Raw genomic sequence first — 21,759 nt, forward strand, 5'->3', positions numbered from 1 at the left:
CAAAGCCTGTTATATACGTCTTTTTTGTTTGTTTGTTTAAAGATGCACATAATGACATTTACTGGTTTAAAATGATTCATTCAAAACTGTTTGAATGCAGTTATACATGTGGAAAAGTTTAATTACCAGCTATCTGCATGGTTGCGATATTACCCAGAGGGCTGTACTTGTTTCTTAATTAAAAATATTTGAACTTAATAATAGGGAACTCTATTTAAATATGAATAAAACATTGCAAGGAAGAAGTTTACCAAGTAGTTAGCAAATCAATTTCAGTAAGCGTTCCTTAAGAATTACTAGTCCTCTGTCGTATCAGGGGATGTACCTCCGTTCGTAAGAACCTTTAATTTTCCCTTGTCATAGAGTCACCTCTTGTTGGCACTTTGGGAGATCAGATTTTCGATGGGGTGTCCACTTAGAATTCTTGATTGAAGTACCTTGATGGCTAAGTGGATGGCTCAGGTCTCCTCGCAGTCTTCCAGAGCCCAGTAAATTACATGACCAGCCTCCTGGTCATTCAGGACACAAACCTGAGAATCATCCTTGATTCTGCCTGTTTCCTCCTCCCTTTGGCCCCCCCATTATGCCAGGAATCTGCCATTTTCTTCATCTCCACTCAGATCTATCAGAATAATGCCTCAACTGTTTTCCCTGCTTCTATTCCTGCCTTGTTGGATCCATCTTGACACTGTGAAATGGAAGTTTTTGAATGTACATGTCATTGCCTTGCTTCAAACCCTACAAAGACTTGCCATTGCATTTGGAATAAAGGCCACCTTCCTCACCATGGCCTTCCTGACCTTACATCATTTGAGTCCTATGTACCTCTCTGCCCTCATCCTCTACTACTTTCCCCTTGCCCTTATGTCCCAGCTTTCTGACCTCCACTATTTCTCATAGATGTCCATTTCGGAAGCTTTGCACCCACTGTTCCTGATACCTGAAACATTATTCCTAGGTTCTCTGCATGGCTAGCTTCATCTTAAACTTTAAATCTCAGCTCAACTGTCACCTACTTTGTCAGGTAGTATCTAAAGTATCCACCATTCTGGCCAACCCTGTTCTCTATTATATCACCTTGTTTTGGTCTTCCTGCACCTTTATCATAGCGTATGATGACTTTGAGTATTTGCCTTCATGTCTTCATTGTCTGTGTTTCCCAACAGATACAAGCCCCCTGTCTGTTTTGATTGGTGTATCTCTGGCACCTGGGGGAACACCTGCCCTGACAGGTGCTCAACAAAAGAGATGATGCTGTCACTTATCCAGAAGTAGAACCAGAACAGCTATAATTCATCACCTAGAAGTCCTTTATGTTAGAAATCCAGCCTAGGTGGTAGAAACCACCATCCATGTCAGCGCTCTAAATTTATGGACTACAATGCTAGCCACCAAAGGGAATTTCATACCTGCATTCATATAAGATTAGATGGACTTCTAGCCCCAGGATAATTGTCAAACTTTCTCTTGCATCAAATACATTTCCTCTGAGTCATACCAGTAGAATCCTCCTAGGTCTGACTGAGCTTATCATATCTCTGTTAGAATTCACTACTAGGAAATACTAGTTGAAGTATTAAATCTTAAATATCTTGAAGGAAAGCTTTTCACTCAAATGAAATCCATTTGTGGGGGCAATTAGGAAAGAAAGAAATAAAAGACATCCAGATTGGAAAGGCAGTAGAACTATTTCTATTTGCAATGACATGATCTTGTATATAGAAAATCCTAAGGAATTCACAAAAACACTATTAGAACTAATTAACATTCAGCAAGGTTGCAAGATATAAAAAAATCAATATAAAAATAAACTGCATTTCTATGAACACTAGCAATGAACAAATAAAAAATAAAATTAAGGAAATAATTCTATTCACAACAGCATCAAAAAATTTACTTAGGAATAAATTTAACAAAAGAAGTGCAGGATCTGTGTGCTGAAAATTATAAAACATTGCTGAAAGAAATTAAAGAAACAAACAGAAAGATATCCATGGATTGGAAGGCTTAATATTGTTAAGATGTTAAGATATTCCCCAAATCGATTTAAAGATTCAATGCAATCCTAGTTGCCCTTTTTTTTTTTCAGAAATTGACAGGTTGATCCTCAAATTCCTATGGAAATGCAAAAAGAATCCAGAAAAGGAAGCACAAAGTTGAAGGGGTCACACTTCCTGATTTCAAAGCCTACTATAAAACTAGGAATCAAGACAGTGTGGTACTGCATAGAGATAGACATATAGATAAACAGAATAGAACTGAGAAGTCGGAAATAAACTTTTACATGCACGGTCAACTGATTTTCAAAAAGGGTGACAGACAATTCAATGGGAAAAGACAGTCTTTCAACTGACAGTGCTGGCACAAGTGAATATCCACAGGCAAAAAAATGTATTTGAACCTCTATTCCCACTATAGACAGAAATCAGCCAGAACTGGATCATAGGACAAAATTTAAGAGTTAAACTATAAAATTCTGGGGCGCCTGAGTGGCTCAGTCTGTTAAGCGTCGACTTCAGCTCAGGTCATGATCTTGCAGTTCGGGAGTTCGAGCCCCGCTCTGGCCTCTGTACTGACAGCTTAGAGCCTGGAGCCTGCTTTGGATTCTGTGTGTTTCTTTCTCTCTGCCCCTCCTCTGCTCATGCTCTGTCTCTCTCTGTCTCTCAAAAAGAAATAAAACATAAAAGAAAAAAAAATTTTAAAAAGAGTTAAACTATAAAATTCTTAGAAGAAAACATAGGAATAAACTCTGTGATCTCGGATCAGGCAACCATTCTTAGATATGACACAAAAGCATAAGCAACAGAAGAAATAAATAAACTAGACCTCACCAAAATGAAAAAACTTCTATTGCTTCAAAAGATAGCCAAAGAAATGAAAAGACAAGTTACAGAATGGGAGAGTATACTTGCGTATCATGTATCTAAGAAACTGTATCCAAACTCTTAGACCTGGATACTAAAAAGACAAATAATCCAATGAAAAAATAGGCCAAAGGTCTCAATAGGTGTTTTTCCAAAGAAGATATACAAATGGGCTGATAAGTGTACAAAAAGATGCTCAACAGCTTTAGTCATTAGGGAAAAGCAAACCCAAACCACAAGGAGATGCCACTTTACACCCTAGGATGGCTGAAATGAAAAAGGCAGACAATAACGAGTGTTGACTGAGATGTGGAGAAATCCCCCAACCTTGCTTTGCTGGTGGGAATGTAATATGGTGCAGCTGCTCAGGGAAACAGTTTGGCAGTTTCTCAAAAGTTAAATGTAAAGTTCCATATGACCTGGCAATTCCACTCCTAGGTATACACCCAGGAGGGCTGAAAACATATGTCCACACAAAAATGTGCATATGAATGTTCATAGCAGCATCTTTCATTATAGCCAAAGAGTGGAAACAACCAACTATCAACTGATAGATGAATAAGCAAATATGGCACACTCACATAATGGATTATTATTGAGGCATAAAAAGAAATGGAAAGCTACAACATAGAAAGAACTTGAGAACATCATGCTAAATCAAAGAAGTCAGACACAAAAGGGCACACTGTGTCTGATTTCCTTTATAGGAAATGTCCAGAACAGGCAAATCCATAGAGACAGGAAATAAATTAATGGTTTCTGGGAGTTTGGGGGAAGCAGGCAATGGGGAATGACTATTAATGGGCACAGAGTTTCTTTTGGGGTGATAATAGTGATCTAGGATTAGTGGTCATGGTTGTATAACTCTGTGAATGCACTAAAAAAGGCTGAATTTTGTATTGTGTGAAGTAAATATTAGTGAATTATTAAAACAAAAGTCACCACCATGGTTTTCTGGGACCTGGGGAAAAATCCTTTCGCAGAGTTAGCAACACACAGCACTCTTGAGGAAACTTGTTTTCACAGATTCTTAGCTGCAGCTATTAAGTGGAGAGAACGTCGGGTATTAGCACCCTTTCACTATGACCATGAATTTCCTTTTTAAAGGAAGAACACTGGAAGAACACTCCATTCCCATCGTAAATTCACCCTGAAATGGGGCAAGGTGCCTATGCCTTCAATAATTTTACACCCTATTAAATTGAGGTTACCACATTCACAAGTGCGAGCCGCAGATTGCAGTGATCATGTGGGTTGTAGAGATCACATTTTATTAACCTGAATTTTGACACGGAGGTCAAACCTCTCTGCACAAATGGTAAGCAGTGCCTTTGTGCCTTGATCCCCTCAACAAAAGATAAAGCTCCTTCCCTCTTTGATCCTCTTGAAGGGAGTACTCTGTCAGTCTCCTTAGCTGTAAAATGGAATAATAAAAAATGGAACACTGCACAGAGGGCTCCCATGCAGAAGGGACATGTGTCAGGTTTGTGCTTTGTAATTGGCAGTGAGCAGCTGTGAGAAGGGTCTCTTGAGACAACCCAAATGGTGTCTGCATACTGGCTTTTCCTAAAAGCCTCTTAAATTAACAGGATGGATAAGGAAAGTGCCTTTCTCTCCAACCTTTCATTATTCCCTGGTATTATCTTAGAGCGCTATTTTTCAGGCAGTGGACTTGGCTGAGTGGCCAGCTACTTAAAGTCCTTGGCTGAGTGGCCAGCTACTTAAAGTCCATTTGTGCCTCCAGCTCCCAAGGTGCTTTTTGTGCTCTGGTTTTACTTCCACAGAAAGATGGAAAGATAAAAAATAAACAATCTTTTGGCTATATTACGATGACAGATTTTACCTAGTAGAAGGGTGGTGGCAAAAAGATTAGGGGAAAATGGACTGGAAGACTTCTTCAAGACTTGCTTTGCTCTGGTTTTTGGCAGCCCAGCCAAGTGGAGCACCATTGTAGAATAAATCTGTCAGGTTAGTTTATTAGCTGTATTCCACTTGTTAGCACACCAAAGAAAAAAAATTACAGTTAGGTAGAACATTTGTTTTGGAACTATTTTCAAAAAAAAAAAAATGAGAAACATGCAAAAATAATCCTGACAACTTTTATCCTAAACCACCATAAAACAAATCCATTTTCATTATGTTAGGTGATTTACTACTTTCTTGTGTGCACGCGTACACACATGCATACAAATGTGGGAAATAAGAGGAACGCACATTCCGGTTTTATCTGGATCTTTCTTGAGGAGTGGCCACCATTTAGAGAAGAGTCAGCATGTATTTATGTGGCCCAGAGTGGTGGACACAGGCAGCATTTCTGGACTCAGCTTCAAGTTCTAACTCCTCAACTAACTAGCTGCTGTCCTTGAACACAGTGCATAACCATTCTGAACTTCAGTTTCTTCATCTGGAAAACGAGGATGAAGGTCTCCACCTCTCCGGTCATTGTGAGGATTAAATACTTCACGAAAAAGGGGCTGGCATGGTCAATGCTAAGAAATATTAGCTTTTTCTATTTTGTTAATGATGATGTACGTGTGTGTTCCTTGTGTGAGCGAACAGTCCACCCTAAATTGCTTAGAACATAATTGAGCCAAAGCTTTACAGTATAACACATACACAATACTTAGGATATGACAAATAGAGTAAACCTTTAATGTTTAAAAAAAATGAAATACTGGGGTGCTTGGGTGGCTCGGTGGGTTAAGCATCTGGCTCTTGATTTCAGTTCAGGTCATGATCTCACGGTCCAAGGGTTCAAGCTGCACATCGGGTTCTGCCTGGCTGTGCAGAGCCTGCTTGGGATTTTCTCTGCCTCTCCCCTGCTCGTGTGCTCTATCTCTCTCAAAATAAAGAAATAACCTTAAAAAGATGGAATATAAGTTCATTTGTTCTGCAGAGCTTCATTTGTTCTCTGGTTTCTAAGTGCAGCTCTGGGGGGGTTGAAGGAAGAAAAGTACTAACATAGGAAGGAAGAAAATCAATCTGATGGACATGAATATAGCCACCAAACTAGCCTAGGGATTTCTTCAATGACACTACTCTATGGTTAACCTTCACTCATGCCATTTATTATTTGGGGGAACTGCTGCAAAGAGACCAGAAAGTGAATAGAATAATGATGTTTTTATGGCTCCTAATGTAGATTGTTATCGAAAATCTGTCAATTTTACTGGCAAGCCTTTGGCTCAAAAAATAAGATCTTCGTTTGTAATTTGCAGGCAGTGATAACTAAAATTATGAGAAGTAACTGGGAAATAAAAAAATAACTATGATGATAATTATCTTTCTCATTAAAAACAAGAGGCATTCTATTATCACTGGGATGTGCAATATACTCTTTTAACAGCTGCTGCTACTGAGCTACAACACATCCAAATACGAAGGCAAATACATTACTGATCACCCAAATGATGAAAAATAGGTACTGCTGAAAATGTGTGCAAAATGGAACAGAACAGAAACACAGCAGGATGTGCTGGCGGCCTCTGCAGACCAGAGCGAAACCACTTACAGGTACTTCAGGAATCGGTCTCAGCTTTTCTCCCGAGATTTCCTTTAGGGACGTTTTGTTTATTGAAGTTGGTACTTGATGGGCTGGTAGGTCCTTTGCTTTGATAACAGCATCTGGAGTTTTCTGAGAGGATTCACTTCTTCTGGGGGGAGAACGGCATGGTGTAGGCACCAAACTCGTTTGAAAGTCTTTTCTATCTATCTGCTTTGCCAAGGAATTCTGGCTTTCTGATGCTCTTGCTTCTGCGTAGACACTTTTTAGAGGTCCTGTATCTGTCCGCCTTGTAGCCGTCCCCCACGTGCTCTCTACTGTTAACTGAGTTAACCCTGAAGGGCTAGTTGTTGGGCCCAAGGAACCCTGGATACTGTAGTTACCCTACGTAGGGGAACAAAGTAAAACTATTTTGAGCCAAAATTTATGGTGAAGAAGCTAGTGAGAACAGTTTTTAATAAGTTCACTTATTCTCTGAACAAAGGCAAAAGTATAGCTATCCTATTTTATTCTGCAATAAAAATATAAGTAACTAAAAACAGCAATGCAATGCAAATAGGTATAAATCGTTTGCTAAGATACTCTGCTAGATGGTATCTGGTCTTGATAAGGCATATACGAAGTAGTCACCAAAATTATAGTCATTTCAAGAAAGCATGTGAAAGAAGAGGATCCATAGGAAGTTACTTTAGAATTATATACTTTGACTTCCTAATAAGCTAAGTCCATGGGAAGAGAAAGAGCTAGAACTTAATTTAGCTTATTTAGGCAGGGAAATGTTACTCTAAAAACAAATTGGCCTATCAAAGTACCTTTTTCTTATACTATTGTAGAGAAGTTTTATTCTTCAAGAGCAACAGGTAATAAACATGTTTTGTGAAATATTTTTCTTACGTGAAAATTTCAATTATAGTTATTTTTTTTCCATAAGACATGAGCATCATTAAATACAATTATTTGGAAAACTAAAAAGGAAAGCAACATGAAATTTACAAGTATGTAGTTCTGGGGTTATCCCTGGGAAAGCAAAAATTAAAAATTTTAAATCTGAGAAAGGAGGAACTGCAAACATAAAATCAATGGCTGTGAAAATAAATAATGGAAATGAGAAATTCAGGGCTATTTCATTTGGTAGATTTTTCTGCTATAAAATAAGAAATTTAAAAACAAACTAGTGCAGGGGCACCTGGGTGGCTCAGTTGGTTAAGTGTCCGACTTACGCTCAGGTCATGATCTCACTGTTCATGGGTTCGAGCCTCGAGTCAGGCTCTGTGCTGACAGCTCAGAGCCTGGAGCCTGCTTTGTATTCTGTGTCTACTCCCTCCCCCCCCCCCCCCCCCACCGGTCCCTGTTCACGCTCTGTCTCTCTCTCTCTCAAAAGTGAATAAACTTAAAATGATTTTTTTAAAAAACAAACTAGTGCAATCATTGCTTATATGTGCCATGGTGGATTTTTCCAATTTGTCTTATTTATTTAAGTATTTAAATATGTAGGGACACCTGGGTGGCTTAGTCGGTTAAGCCTCTGACTCTGGATTTTGGCTCAGGTCATGATCTCATGGTTTGTGGGTTCACCACATCAGGCTCTGAGCTGTGCAGCCTGCTTGGGATTCTGTCTTCCTCTCTCTCTGCCCCTTCCCCACTCACTATCTATCTCTCAAAATAAATAAAAGTAAACTTTAAATATGTGAATATGCAATAAATAGATATTAAACATGTAAATATGTAATAAAAGGATATTAAAATGATAAACTGAGGACAGAAAAAAATCAATAAAAGCAGAGTACATTTTAAAGACATTATCTGATGTCTTAGAATGTGTATCTTACATTCAGTTTCAGTAAGCTATTCCCTACTCTACCATTTGTAGCCACAAAGAACCAAACATCTAGTTATTCCCCAAATTTGGTATTTTTAAATTTTTTTTTTTTGTTTTCAATTTTTATATATATAGAGAGAGAGCTTAAGCAGGTGAGGGGCAGAGAGAGAGAGAGAGAGAGAGAGAAGTGTGGATCCCAACCCTGGGATCATGACCTGAGCCAAAATCAAGAGTCTCACACTCAACCATCTGAGCCACCCAGGTGACCCTGGAACAGATTTTAATTCAGTCTCGCTGCTAGATAGTGCTAACTCTTCTCTAACTTAAAAAAAAAAAAAAACAGGGGCACCTGAGTGGCTCAGTCGGTTGAGCGTCTGACTTTGGCTCAGGTCATGATCTCACAGTTGGTGGGTTTGAGCCCCTTGTTGGGCTCTGTGCTGATAGCTTAGAGCCTGGAGCCTGCTTTGGATTCTGTGTCTCCCTCTTTCTGCCCCTCCCCCACTCACACTCTGTCTCTTAAAAATGAATAAATGTTAAAAAAAATAAAAAAACAACTCTTGTTTAATTTTCTATAATTGTTATATACAATTGGCAGTGGGATTTCTTTGAACAAAAGACCCTCTACTAATTCATTTCCATCATATTTCAATAATAAAAACATGTACCATCTATTTAAAACAGATTGGCCTTAAAAATAGGTTGGTTAAGCACAGAAGGTATAATTATGCATCTTTGGGCCACAATCTTTGGATCACTCTGGGATTCCATTTTGTATATGACATGGGCAGAAGTTAGGAGCTTTTGCAATAAAATATTTATTAAGCTCCTTCTATGAGGAAGGCATTTTCTTTTTTTTTTTTTTTTAATTTTTTTTTTCAACGTTTATTTATTTTGGGGACAGAGAGAGACAGAGCATGAACGGGGGAGGGGCAGAGAGCGAGGGAGACACAGAATCGGAAACAGGCTCCAGGCTCTGAGCCATCAGCCCAGAGCCCGACGCGGGGCCCGAACCCACGGACCGCGAGATCGTGACCTGGCTGAAGTCGGACGCTTAACCGACTGCGCCACCCAGGCGCCCCGAGGAAAGCATTTTCTAGGCACCATATAAGATACACAGGTAAGAACATGGGCACTGACCTCGGGAGGCACAAAGTCTTAAAGGCAAAAAAAAGCATAAAGCAGAGAGATAGATACCTACAAAAGTAATAATTTCATAAGGTAGAAGGCAGTAAATATCATTCCAAAAGTTTCAGATGTACCATTATGAGAATTTAGAGGGATGCATCAAAAGTTAGATGTTTGCTACATCATTTTAAAAACACTTTAAAAATAAAATTATTATAAGAAGTCTATTTTTTGCACCTGTGGGTGGGTCAGAGTACAGCCTTTTCTTCCCCCCCAGTAGTTTACTCAGGTGTAAAATTATTTCTTTTTGCTTGGCATGAGCGGTGATTACATACACAGAAATACTGATGAGCTGTGTATGGACATTCATCTCATATTTTTCCTAAGATATGCCCTGGTTGGGAGATGGGCCGAGGAGGACAGATTTAGCTGTGTTCCCTGGTGAGCATTCTCCTGGTTGTACTGTATTTCCACGGTATTGTTTCTATGCTATTTTAAATATATGGAATAGATAAATAACTGGAGAATCTGGGCAGAGTGAAAAAGGCTTGCTTACTTTGGCTGCCCCAGAACCAATTCTGGTTTGCCCCAGATTCTGAAAGGGGAATTAGGATAAACGAGAAAGGGAAGAGATATAGGAGAATAATACTTTGATTTAAATTGGGTCGGCTTCTCTTTTAGGGAGGAAATAAATAGAGAATAAAACGTAGTAATGTATTTTCTAGGAGTGGTACACTGGCAAAACCCTATTCCTTTCTTTAGCAACACTTTGATTTACTAAAATAGATGATATACATATAGATGATATTTATTGATTTCGTAAATGTAATACTTTTGGGCTTGACATGCTGTTTGATTAATTTCTTCTTATATAACATATGCATTTGTTATATGCATTAGAAGTTAGCTTACTATGACCTGATTGAAAAACAACCACTCTTTCCCCTTTGGTTTATCATTCAGCTACTGAAAACCTGTATAGCAATTGAATATAATTTGTCAGAGTGGTAAGGAAATTGTCATGCCATTTTCACATTCCAATCATCTGTTCATCTGTTTCTCAGAAGAACAAATACAAAATGCTTTTGATTTAACTTAATATATTTTTTTTAAAAGTCCCAAATCTCTTGAACCGTTTGTCTTCTGGGCTCAGAGGCATTTGTTTGTTAAATATTCAATCACGCCCCAGTGCTGGGAACATCAATAGAGTTTGCCTGATTAACTGTAGCACAGCATATGTACGCTGAAGATGAGAATGATTTCCCCAAGGACCCAGCACTTCCTCTGCTGAACTACGTTTCTTAAAAGGACATGCAGATGGGCATTTGGACAATAATTTCTGGACGCACAGAATGGATTGTTCTTGCTGAGCTGTAATTTTAAAAAGATAATTTTAATGACTCTTGAGGGCCACCTACTTGGAGCAGATGGGACCCAGGCTCTTTGTATCAAAACTTTAATGTTGAGTGAGTCAGGATGGAACTCTGTTTTAGCCTTTGTGAAAGTGGATGATCATATTTATTTATATTTCAATTGATTTTTTAATTCAGCCCACAGTGAAAAAACGTCTTCTATAACATTTTTAAAAGTTCTATAAAAAAACATGTCTGCAATATTCCAAACACACCTTTTATGGCAGTTCTGAATTTGTAATTGAGGTGGAGTCAGCAGGAGTTTTTACTTTTGTCCAATGTTTTAGTGACTAAATGTATGAACTGACAGCATCTTTTAGTTGGGACATCAGCGCTAGCAGCCAATAGAGATGATATAGGTATATATTTCCATTGTCACCTAAAGAGCACAATTATTTACATAGATACAGTTGAAGACATGAGTCATAACAGAGTGAGGAAAATAATTTCTTCTTGGGGCACCTGGCTGGATGAGTGGGAGGAGCATGTGACTCTTGGTCTCAGGGTCATGAGTTCGAGCCACACGTTGCATGCAGAGATTACTTAAAACTAAAATCTTGGGGCACCTGGATGGCTCAGTCAGTTAAGTGTCCAACTCTTGATTTCTGCGCAGGTCAAGTTCCCACAGTTCGTGGGATGGAGCCCCATGTCAGGCTTTGCTCTGACAGCATGGAGCCTCCTTGGGATTCTCTCTCTCCTCTATCTCTGCTGCTACCTCTCTCTCTCTCTCTCTCTCTCTCTCAAAATAAGTAAATAAATAAAGATTTTAAAAAATCTTAAGGGGCACCTGGGTGGCTCAATTGGTTGAGTGTCCCACTCTTGGGTTTCGGCTTAGGTTGTGATCCCAAGGCTGTGGAATTGAGACCCTCATTAGGCTCCATGCTGAGTGTGGAGCCTGCCTGCGATCCTCTCTCTCTCTCTGTCCCCTCCCCCTTGCTCTTTCTCTCCTCTGCCCCTCATCCCCACTCGTGCTCTCTCTCTCTCTCTCAAATAAAAATAAATAAAATCTTAAAAAAAGATTATTATCTTCTTTGATGATAATAAGATTGACCACTCAAATGTATCTTAAAGGTCTTCACTAACAACCATCCCCAAGAAGTATTTTTACTTCCACCTCTTGAATTTTACAGGAAACTATTAAAGTAATACAGTTCTCTCTGGGTGGCAAAGATAACTGATAGTGGTAACTTATAATGCATTTTACTAACTAGTTTATAAGGAAGTAAAACGAAAAGAAGATGTAAGTGTTTCTAACAGGTAATTAATCTGCAACATGCTTGATATTAAACGGGGTTGGGCAAATTATTTTTGTAAATATCCTTACCTATAGCCAATGATGCTTCACAGACAAATCATAGCAGAAGTTAGAAGGACTCTATGGGATGGGCAAACACCATCATGTGAATATTTGGGGAAAATGATGAGACTCCTTTAATTGTTTAAGACAGAAACATATTTTTCTATAAGTTAAGACTTCATGCTCTTTTAGCTGATAACAATTTAAAGATTTCTTGTGGAAACTCTATCCACAATCAAATATTTACCTGCAAGATGTTTATCTTTTAGCAAAAGTGGCATAATGATATTCTAAGCAGACGAGAGTTTTATAATGTTTTTACTTGCCTACAAAAATGAAGAACCAAGTCACAAGAACCAAGGGGCCTGTGACTTCTGCAGAGAAGAAGAGAGCTTCAAAAGATAATAATAAAGACATATAGGGGCTCCTGGGTGGCTCAGTCAGGTAAGCGTCTGACTTCAGCTCAGGTCATGATTTCTCCGTTCATGAGTTTGAGCCCTGCATCGGGCACTGTGCTGACAGCTCAGAGCTTGGAGCCTGCTTTGGATTCTGTGTCTCCCTCTCTCTCTCTGGCCCCCACCACCCCCTGCTGGTGCTCTGTCTCTCTGTCTCTCAGTCTCTCAAAGGTGAATAAATGTTAAAAAAAAAATTCTAAAGATAATAGTAAAGACATATAGATGTGAACAGCCTTAAAAAGTTTCTCATGCAAATTAACTATTAAATTTGCCTGGTAGGTTTACAGAATATGTTATGTTGTAATTCATAATATACAGGAATAAAAATGCAAGGCCATATATTCAAAATAGAGGCCTTCCATTTTTTCCCAACACATACATTGACATTTAAAAGTTTTTAAAGGCTACACAGAAATATAAGCAGCCTCAAATGGAGTAAATATTCTTTCTATTTTGTGTATGTACGTGTGTGTGAGAAAGTAATTCAAATTCATTAGTTAAGTGCACAGGGGTGAATGTTTTGTAGACGAACTCAGAAATCTAAACTATCAGGAAAAAAATACAACGAAACAGCTTAACTGCTGAGTGTTAACAAAAAAGTACCTTGAAAGCAAAAATAATGGGAAAGCTGAGAGGGAGGACTAAAAGGGTCCTTTTACGCCGTTGTTGGTGAATTTGTCCTCTGCAGCCCTCTACGGAGTTAGATGGGGAGAAGATCTGGAAGCTTCCGCTAATTTGAATTCTCTAAGTAGTCAGTCTACATAATTCATGTCCAACTATGGATAATTTTTTGGCTTAATGTTCCAATTTGGATTGTGATACAGGACAAATTACCTGGCCTTGCAAGTATCTACTTTAGTGTGTGATACACAGCCAGAGTTTTGGGGGAAAAAATGATGGTATTTCCAAATGAAAAATTAAGTTAGGGGAGTAATAAAATATTAATATAAAGCTAACTATCTCAAGTTGTAAACCAGGCGTATACTCAAAGCCACGTTGGGAATAATGGCATAAAATACAATGTAGAGATGATAACAGTAACACGCTTTTTTTCCTTTCAGATGCTGCAATAGTGTGTAAGGAGCTTTCAAGGATAATTCACTTTACATGGTAGTCTTGATTTTATAGCTATATATTTCCATAGTGTGCTTTTCAAATAAGAAGTACAAACTCAAAATTAATTGAGTATCAGGAATATTAGTATACATGGCTGCCTAGGGAATAAAATACATAGTACAGCAAAGACAAGAGCATATGCAAAAAAAGAAAACTTATAATTTTGAGGCTCTCACACTAATGAAGATCTCAGATGTGAATTAATGAATAGGCACTTAAATTACAAAATCAATATATCACTGAAAGCTTATTTTAATTAGCCTTTACTACTGTGTGTGTACTTTCCCTCTAGCTATCATAATAACACGATTTGATTTTGCTTAGTTTACATACTACTGAATATACCTAAGTTCCTTTAAAAATACTCAATGGTCTACCATCAAATAAAGTCTTTTAACTACAAGTTACAAACCTAAAGCATAGTAAGTAATGTAATTATACTAATTTTTCCACCGTTATTTATAACATAACATTGTTTTCCTTAACTATAATTATGTTACTCTAAGGATATAACGTTCTCAAATAATGCAACTAATATAGTAAGGATGCCTAAATTAACCGAACTGATTTTTCTTCAAAGACTATATGTAAATAAACATTTGAAATATGTAATCCAATTTCCCATTGACTTACACAATTAATAAATGGGAGAAGTAATCCTACAGAAAAAGAAATGACCAAAAAAGCCCCAAACAAAACAATTTGATAAAGAAGGGATCATCACAAATTCTAGAACTCATTTAAATACAACCTGACATTTTTGTTGGTCATGTTTTCTATTTTAGTTTGTGTCTTGTTCTTGCCTCTAACAACAAACCCTAAAGCCTGTATAATATGACAAGGCTTCTGCCCTTCTCTCTGGCTGCCACTGTTAGCAGGCTCCCACTAAAGGTGGGCCAGGACCAGTGTTAGCAATGAGATGGTCCGAATATAGGCTCTAGCCGTATGCTACTGGTCATTTTGATGGTCATGGCACAGGGGTGACCAGATAGCTATGCCTCTCAGAGCTTGGGTAATGCATGATACATTTATTTTCGATTTTGTATAGTTGGTAATTAGCATATGTCTGCATAAAAAACAATGAAAAATGTAAGGAGTAGCTAATAGCAAAAGAAAGCACATAAAGTGATAAGTTAAAATATTCAGAACTAGTATTCATTTTCCCATGAAGCTCTCTTGCTTCTTGTCAAGACTTTTCCTTCATACAGACAGAAGAGGTAAGTTCCTCATGTCGTGATATTTAAAGGGCAGTTTCCCATAAAACTTCTCTCAAAGTTTTCCAGGGAAGGAACTAATAATTCCCACCTGCCATGAAATTTCCACCATTACAGGAATTCTTTTGGTTTAGGTAAGAAAGATGGTGCTGTGCACATGGGAAAAGGATGGGCTATCGTGTTAATGAAATGATATTAATTAACTTATCAGACTAGCCAATTAAGACCGCAGAAGAATTGACAGCTGGGATGGAGGAGATACTAGATGCTGAAGGCAAATCTCTATTTTATAATTTTTATACCTTAACGTTATTCAGGGTGAAAGGGACAAAGACGTCCTGAGCACAATTTGATACGCTGGCATCAAATATACTATTTATGCAAAAAGGGATTTATAGTAGGTTTGTTTGGTAGGACTAATAGTTTCACCACACTCAGAAGCACATATTATAGAAAAAGGATTCCCCCATGCACTTTGCTATGGAAACTCATTAAAAGTTGCAAAACACCATAATTACTGCCTGAATACTCTCATCACATTCTCAACTGGCTCTGAAGGTAGGAGCTCTGTACCTAACCTGCATGCTACTGTCCGAATGGGGATCCTTGAGTTATAACTTGAAAAAAAATTTTTTTTGTAAGCATACACAAAAATTTTTTCTAATTATAATTATATAAGCATTATATTACATATAATCTAATATATTTATATTTATAAATATATTTATTATATAATTTATTAGATATAATAATTATTATATAACTTTAATATAGAAATGATTTGTATAATTTCTCTAAACCATAACTTGACTGTAATCTGCTTTTAAGATAATTATTTTTCACAGAAAATATGAATGCCTATCATTAGAGCACAAAACTAAAGAAACTTCACAAATAAATTCATTTTATATGAGAAAAAGAGTTACTGGATTAAGTTTTAAGCAAATGTTTCAGAACTACTTTCCATTTGGTTTATAACGAGTTTTTTTTTAAACTTTATGTGAATTTACCAATTTGTAAGATATGTTTGTATTCTAAATAACCACAAACAGAAAACCCTGGGCAAGGCAAGTCCCAGCACTAATCCATGATTCATTATCTAGACTTTAATTGGCACAACTCTTGAAATTCTGGGACCATATGGAAAATAATGAGTCCTAATAGGTCTAAGGTGGAGAGATGGCAGGGGAGTAAGGAAGCCAGAAAACTGTCAATTCGGAATGCTTGGCCACTGCAGCACGATTCCCCCAGAGAGCCAGAACAACGTGTTCTCAATGTCTTACTGGTCTCACCATCATACAACTAAACTGCGTGTTACTTCTCATTCTGTGAGGCAAAAATTAAAGCGAAAAAACAAAAACAACCCCAAAACTGGTTTCCATAATTAAAGATGAAATTGGCTGACTGCTAATAAAAAAGGCAGCAATTTAGAGTTACCATAACAACCTGAGGCAACTGTTGACTGACACTGCAATCTGCTGCATTTTTATAAATAGCAGTTGATTTCTCCTCTTTCATTTCAACTGGTTTTAGCGCTCATTGGAGCTAATGCAACAACTGCGTTTTAAAACGACTGCACTTATCAAGCAGTGTTACCTCTTCGCTGCTGTCAACGCCATAAAAATCATCCTCCGATTCAGTGTCTCTCCTTGTCACACTGGTATCCTCTTTTAGATCCAAAATAAATGGGCACCCCTCTGGGGACAGAGTTTGAGTTTTTCCATGAGGTGCTGATCGCGGTCTTGATGAAAAAGTGAAAATGTCCTTTGGAACAGCCTGGGTTTCCTCTGCCAGTTGGTCACGTTCACTTTCCTTGCTGGCTTCTAGCCACAGGTGTGAAGCGTGGCGGGAGTCATCATCCAAAAGGAGAGACTGTCTGCTGGACGCCAAATGGGAAATGTGATCATTTTCGGGAAATATCCACTCATCTGACATTTGAAAAAGATGAGAAAAATTAGAGGAGTGTTCCAGAAGTGTTATATTAGGCAGGTGGTTAGTTCAAAATTTCTTGTGTTGAAACAGAGATTTATTAAATAATGCAGAAGTCAAGGAATGCAATCTATCCACATCCTGTAACCTGCTAAACATTTAACCCCATAGATCAGAGCCTACAGCTATGGGCAACTCATTTGCACTTTCTCTCCATCTGAGTTGAAGTACTGGCCGGGAAATTTATAAGTCTGAAATAATTATCACCTGTCTTGCAGCAAGCTCTTTATAGCACAGCCTCATCAATTTGATATTCCAGGGGGGAGGAAATCTTCCAAATTTAAAAGCGTTTGAGTAACTAATATCTTCTTTTACCTGTAGGAGGGCAGGACATTTAACAAGTTTCTTTAAATAAAATATCTGGGCATTGTTCAGATTACAAATCATGGAGGAGAGGAAACCATGAAGAGGTTAACAGGCTTTTCTTTTCCCTTTCACTGACTGAAGCGGGGGCAATTCATAGACTAAACTGAGTAGACTTTTCAAGTAATAGTAAATCCACAGAAATACTTGTTAATGTGACTGGTGATTTCTGCTGGTGAAAAAGTTCTTTATGTTTAACTATAGGAGGGAATGTTTTCATACAAAAATCTTTTTGCACAACATTGTTTTTGTTAAAAATACTGAATACTACACCACTGAGATACATTTATATCAAAACTTTAAAAAATCTTTTAAAAAGTAGAGTTGATGTACAATGTCACATTAGTTTCAGGTGTATAACATAGTTTAATCTTTTATGTAACACTGAGGTAGATTTTTATAGCTATGATCCAGGCAAATTGGAACAAATCTTTACAATGAATGTTATTAAAAGCATGCTTATTTTCTTTAGAATGATGGCAGGAAAAAGTCACATTTTCTCAACTTAGTCTATTTTCCTTAAAATTTACTTTTTTCCCTCCTACATTATGTCAATGGTGAAAATCTTACAAAAATCTGCGTTCAGCAGAACCAAAATGTGGACATGGTCATTTTATCCTGACTCTGGAATCTGGCTACATTTATCTTCACAAGGAAAGTAACCAAGATTTGCTGACTTGAAACTCTAAAGCCTACATCAGGAAACCAACAAAGAAAAGACCTTTAATAAAAGTAACATTAATGGCACAAATGAAATTGTATTCAGCATAATGTATTCGCTGGTTGCGTAACTTAGCACTATCATTATATAACATAACTTGCCTATAGAAAGAGTAACAAATGTACATTTCTTAGGGAACACCTACAAGGGACAAGGCTTTCACATTTTCTGTAGGTAAATGGCCAACAGCAGGATGAATCTATGTCATCAGACCACATTCACAGGGGATGTGGAGACTCCTGGGTCAGTGTGCCGTGAGCAGGTGAAATAAACAGATTCACTGGGCTGTCCTCTTTGGGACAGCAAAGTCTTTCGCGTGGTGCTAAGAACATAGCACATGCTTTGTAAACTCTGTAGATGCTTTATTAATAAGTAAATGTTGAAAAAGATTTAAAAAAAACCCAATGTGTTGCATTACATACATGGATTCGTAAAGAAAATTTGAGGAAAAGATACTGGGAATCTTCATTATGCAATTAAACAACGTGCATGACCTATTGCCAAACATATTATTAACTGTCAAAAAGTCAAAGTCAAAGGAGTGTTTTTACACCAAACGGACTCTAATTATCTCACCGCCACATGCTTTTTTGGAATTTGTAGTTTTACCTCAAAGTATTTCCATATCAATTGTAATGAATAATTTGGTGTGTTTTCTTAGGAAAATATGTAAATTACTGTGTAATCACAATATTGCAGCAAACAAGATAAATGCAAGAATGATCACCTAAACATCTAATTAGTTTTCCTACACAGATTTATGCTAGAGACACTAATTGCGCCTAACATTTTAATGAAGGTTTCAACATTGCATAAATAAGACTGACAAACTACAAACAATTTTCATTTATTTTCCCTTTTCCCTCGCTCAGAACAATTCGCCTTTGTAAAAGTACCACACACCTGCTAGGCAAGATATGTTGATGGGCTCAATGTGCTAGACTCCAACCATCTCCATTATAAAGAGGATGGGGGTCTTGTAACAATAGGTAATCTTTGGGGATGGTGATGATGTCAGGTGAAAACTTTGGAGTTTCAAACTTTCCTTCTGATGCATTGAAACTTGAACATAAAAATACCCTTTCATCCCTCAAAGTCTGACAAGTGGGGTTAAAAGGAGATTTATGAAAAATGATAGATTTTTAGCAAGCGACTGAATCACAACTTTTCAAAATGACTGGGTTTGAAATGTTCGACATACTTAGATTTTATTCATTATTAACGATTCTGGGGTGCCATAAAGATGCCAACCTGCTTGATCAGGAGACTGTGGTGCTGGAGACCTTGGGTTCATCTCTGCTTTCTGTTGGGACACACTGTTGAGGGGGGTTGTCGCTTTATCTTCATTCCTGTTATTTCCTGAAGAACAGCCTTTATTGGAATAAATATTTTCCACTATGTTATTTTTGATTTTTTAAAGAAGTTATTTTCAAAGAACACTATTAACATGGGGTACTTTTCTACATGACTATTGAAAAGCACATCAGAGGTGACAATACAGATTATATGCAGTTTTTTTTCTTTTCCACTAGAATGTTTTAAAGATGAACTCAGCTGCATTTTTGTATCGGTTCATCTTTAAACTCCTTGATATTTGCATGGGGGACATTTTAGATTTAAGTTTTACAATATGCAATAAAAGGAATTCCAAAACCCATATCATTTTTAAAGGGTCCTATATTTTCCCCTTTGGTTCCACATAAAATGGAGTGTGTTTACTTTAAATTACAACTCTTGTTGAAACAGACTCTTTTAAACCAAGCTCTTTCCTTCAGCATCTTAAGAAAATGGACACAATTAATTTTTCTATCATTTTATAAAAATAACACAAATCCTAACAAGTTGAATTTCAGCATACCCAAGAACCCTACATTTTTGAGAAATTATGGTAGCAGATGAGTACAAGACATACTCTGGGCTTGACTCAGGGTAACTACTGCATGTGCAGACAAATCTATCCTTGCATTACCTCAAATCCAGTATTCAAAGGGATAACTATAATAGCCACCTAAATTTATCTAATGCTTTACTGGTTGCAAACAGTTGAAATTTTAACCTACATTATATCAGATGGCATAGAGTCAAAAGGGAGAGACAGTAAATGTAAAAAAAGATGAATATGCATATCTGAAAAGGGCTCAATTTAAAAAGAAGAGATATAAATGAAACATGAAAAATTACGAGTTAAGTTCAATTTTAGGAAAGTCTGCAGGAAGAAACCTCCCCTATCAAATTTGGGCCGTTTCTAAAAAACAGTAATTTAAGCTTATTCAGCCTTTGAGAGTAGAAAGTAGGAAGTCCTTTATTTCTGCGGTACTGTCTATTTAATCCAGCAAATCTCCGTTAGGGCTCTAGAGCAATTCTTTTGCAGAAAATTTGATTTCCATAATCCCTGTAGAAAAGATATTTATATTTTAAATGAATTGGTTCGTAATCCTTTGAAATTTACAACCTGCAGAGAGAGATTCCATTGTTCTGAATAACAGATATAAGATAGTATTGAATTAGGGTCGTACCTCGGTGTGCCTCTGTCCTTTCTCTGTTGGTGCTTTTTAATCGTAATCTTCTTCTGTTATTATTCTTATCTGCTGATGGTTCTTGAGGGGGATGTGGGTGCATAACATGCAGATCAGCTGGTATGTTTTCATATCAAAGAACAAAAAGCCAGAACAGAAAGTAGTATATGGTTTGAAATAACTCAGTAAATATAATTAGAGCCATAATGAGAATGTTCCCGTATCATTTTGACATCATGCAAAGCTATATCAAAAGCATAACTTATTCCTTCATGGAAAATAGGTATTTATTCCTACTCCAATATTAGGATCATATGAGGCTTTCAAAATTACTAACACATTTTATTCTTGTAACATAACCTTACAGAGAGCTACAGGTAATTTGGTTAATGTTAATCACACAACACACTATATTAAAAAACATAAAAAATGGAACTGATAGCTAATACAGAAAAATAATTTCTTCCTTTAAAAGAAGAGGTAGATAAATTTCTAAAGAACCATGGAGAACTGAGATTAAACCTGAAAAAGAATTCTTAAGTGTAATTTAATTATGTAATAGTAATAATAATAATACTCATAGTAGCACTTAATAATAACTGAATGTTTAATTTCGTGGCACAATATGGTGTATTTGACTGATTTTTCTTCTTGAATCCTCACAAAGACCATGTGAGGCAGTCATTACTACTATAGTGCCAGCAGTAATTTTATCCCCATTTTATAGATGAAGAAACTGAGGCCCACAAGGTTTGGGAAATTTGATTAAGGTCTCACAAATGGTGGTAGAGTTGGGACTAAATATCTGTCCCAACTGTCCCAAATGAAATATTATTCATTTCTTTATCTCAGTTTTGTATTGCATGGGAAATATAGTCTGTAATAATGATCATTAATCTCTAAAGCAAATAAAATTAATACAAGTGCCCCCCTTTTCAACTCTCACAAAAGTCAGACATGCAAGAATGGAAAAACTGACAGTGAGTGGTAAGCCTTTGGTGCTGGTCTCAATCCTTTCCAATGATTACAAATTTCAAATCACTTTGCCTCTCTGTTAGCCATGAACCTTCAATCTATAAAATGGGACAAAAATCTCCTCTTCACCAACAGGGTTCTTTTTATAGCAACAAGAGAAAATAAAAAGCACTTTATAAATGGAAGAGATTAGTTAAAAGATATAATTAAGAAAACTTAAAATGCAGGTGGAGTTCTCAAAATATAGTGACAGTAGAATGCTATATTATTTCCTTGCCAATCATCATAAAATAAAAACGCAGGGTACTGTGGCAATTTGAAATAGTGGAATAAAGAGAATAATAGGTTCTAGATGATAATATATGTATAAATTTGAACATACTTCAATATC

At 37.0% G+C, this 21,759-nt stretch overlaps 1 protein-coding gene across 14 annotated transcripts in view; it reads right to left on the reverse strand.

Annotated features, from left to right (window-relative positions):
- CFAP20DC (CFAP20 domain containing) overlaps positions 1–21,759 on the reverse strand; it is a 246,424-nt gene that overhangs the window by 85,148 nt on the left and 139,517 nt on the right. For 11 of the 14 annotated variants that reach the window (XR_007150255.1, XM_047849396.1, XM_047849394.1 and 8 more), the window contains 4 exons: positions 20,394–20,510; positions 19,129–19,248; positions 16,401–16,732; positions 6,376–6,750 (listed from right to left, as the gene is read on the reverse strand). Coding sequence is in view for 13 of the 14 variants with exons in the window: in XM_047849396.1 (XP_047705352.1) it covers positions 6,376–6,750; positions 16,401–16,732; positions 19,129–19,248; positions 20,394–20,510 (944 nt within the window). In the remaining variant the exon portion in view is untranslated. The remainder of the gene's footprint in view (positions 1–6,375; positions 6,751–16,400; positions 16,733–19,128; positions 19,249–20,393; positions 20,511–21,759) is intronic. The other 3 variants (XM_047849404.1, XM_047849399.1, XM_047849393.1) reach the window with 2 other exon arrangements.

Source organism: Prionailurus viverrinus, chromosome A2 (assembly GCF_022837055.1).
Source record: "Prionailurus viverrinus isolate Anna chromosome A2, UM_Priviv_1.0, whole genome shotgun sequence".
NCBI classification, from domain to species: Eukaryota; Metazoa; Chordata; class Mammalia; order Carnivora; family Felidae; genus Prionailurus; species Prionailurus viverrinus.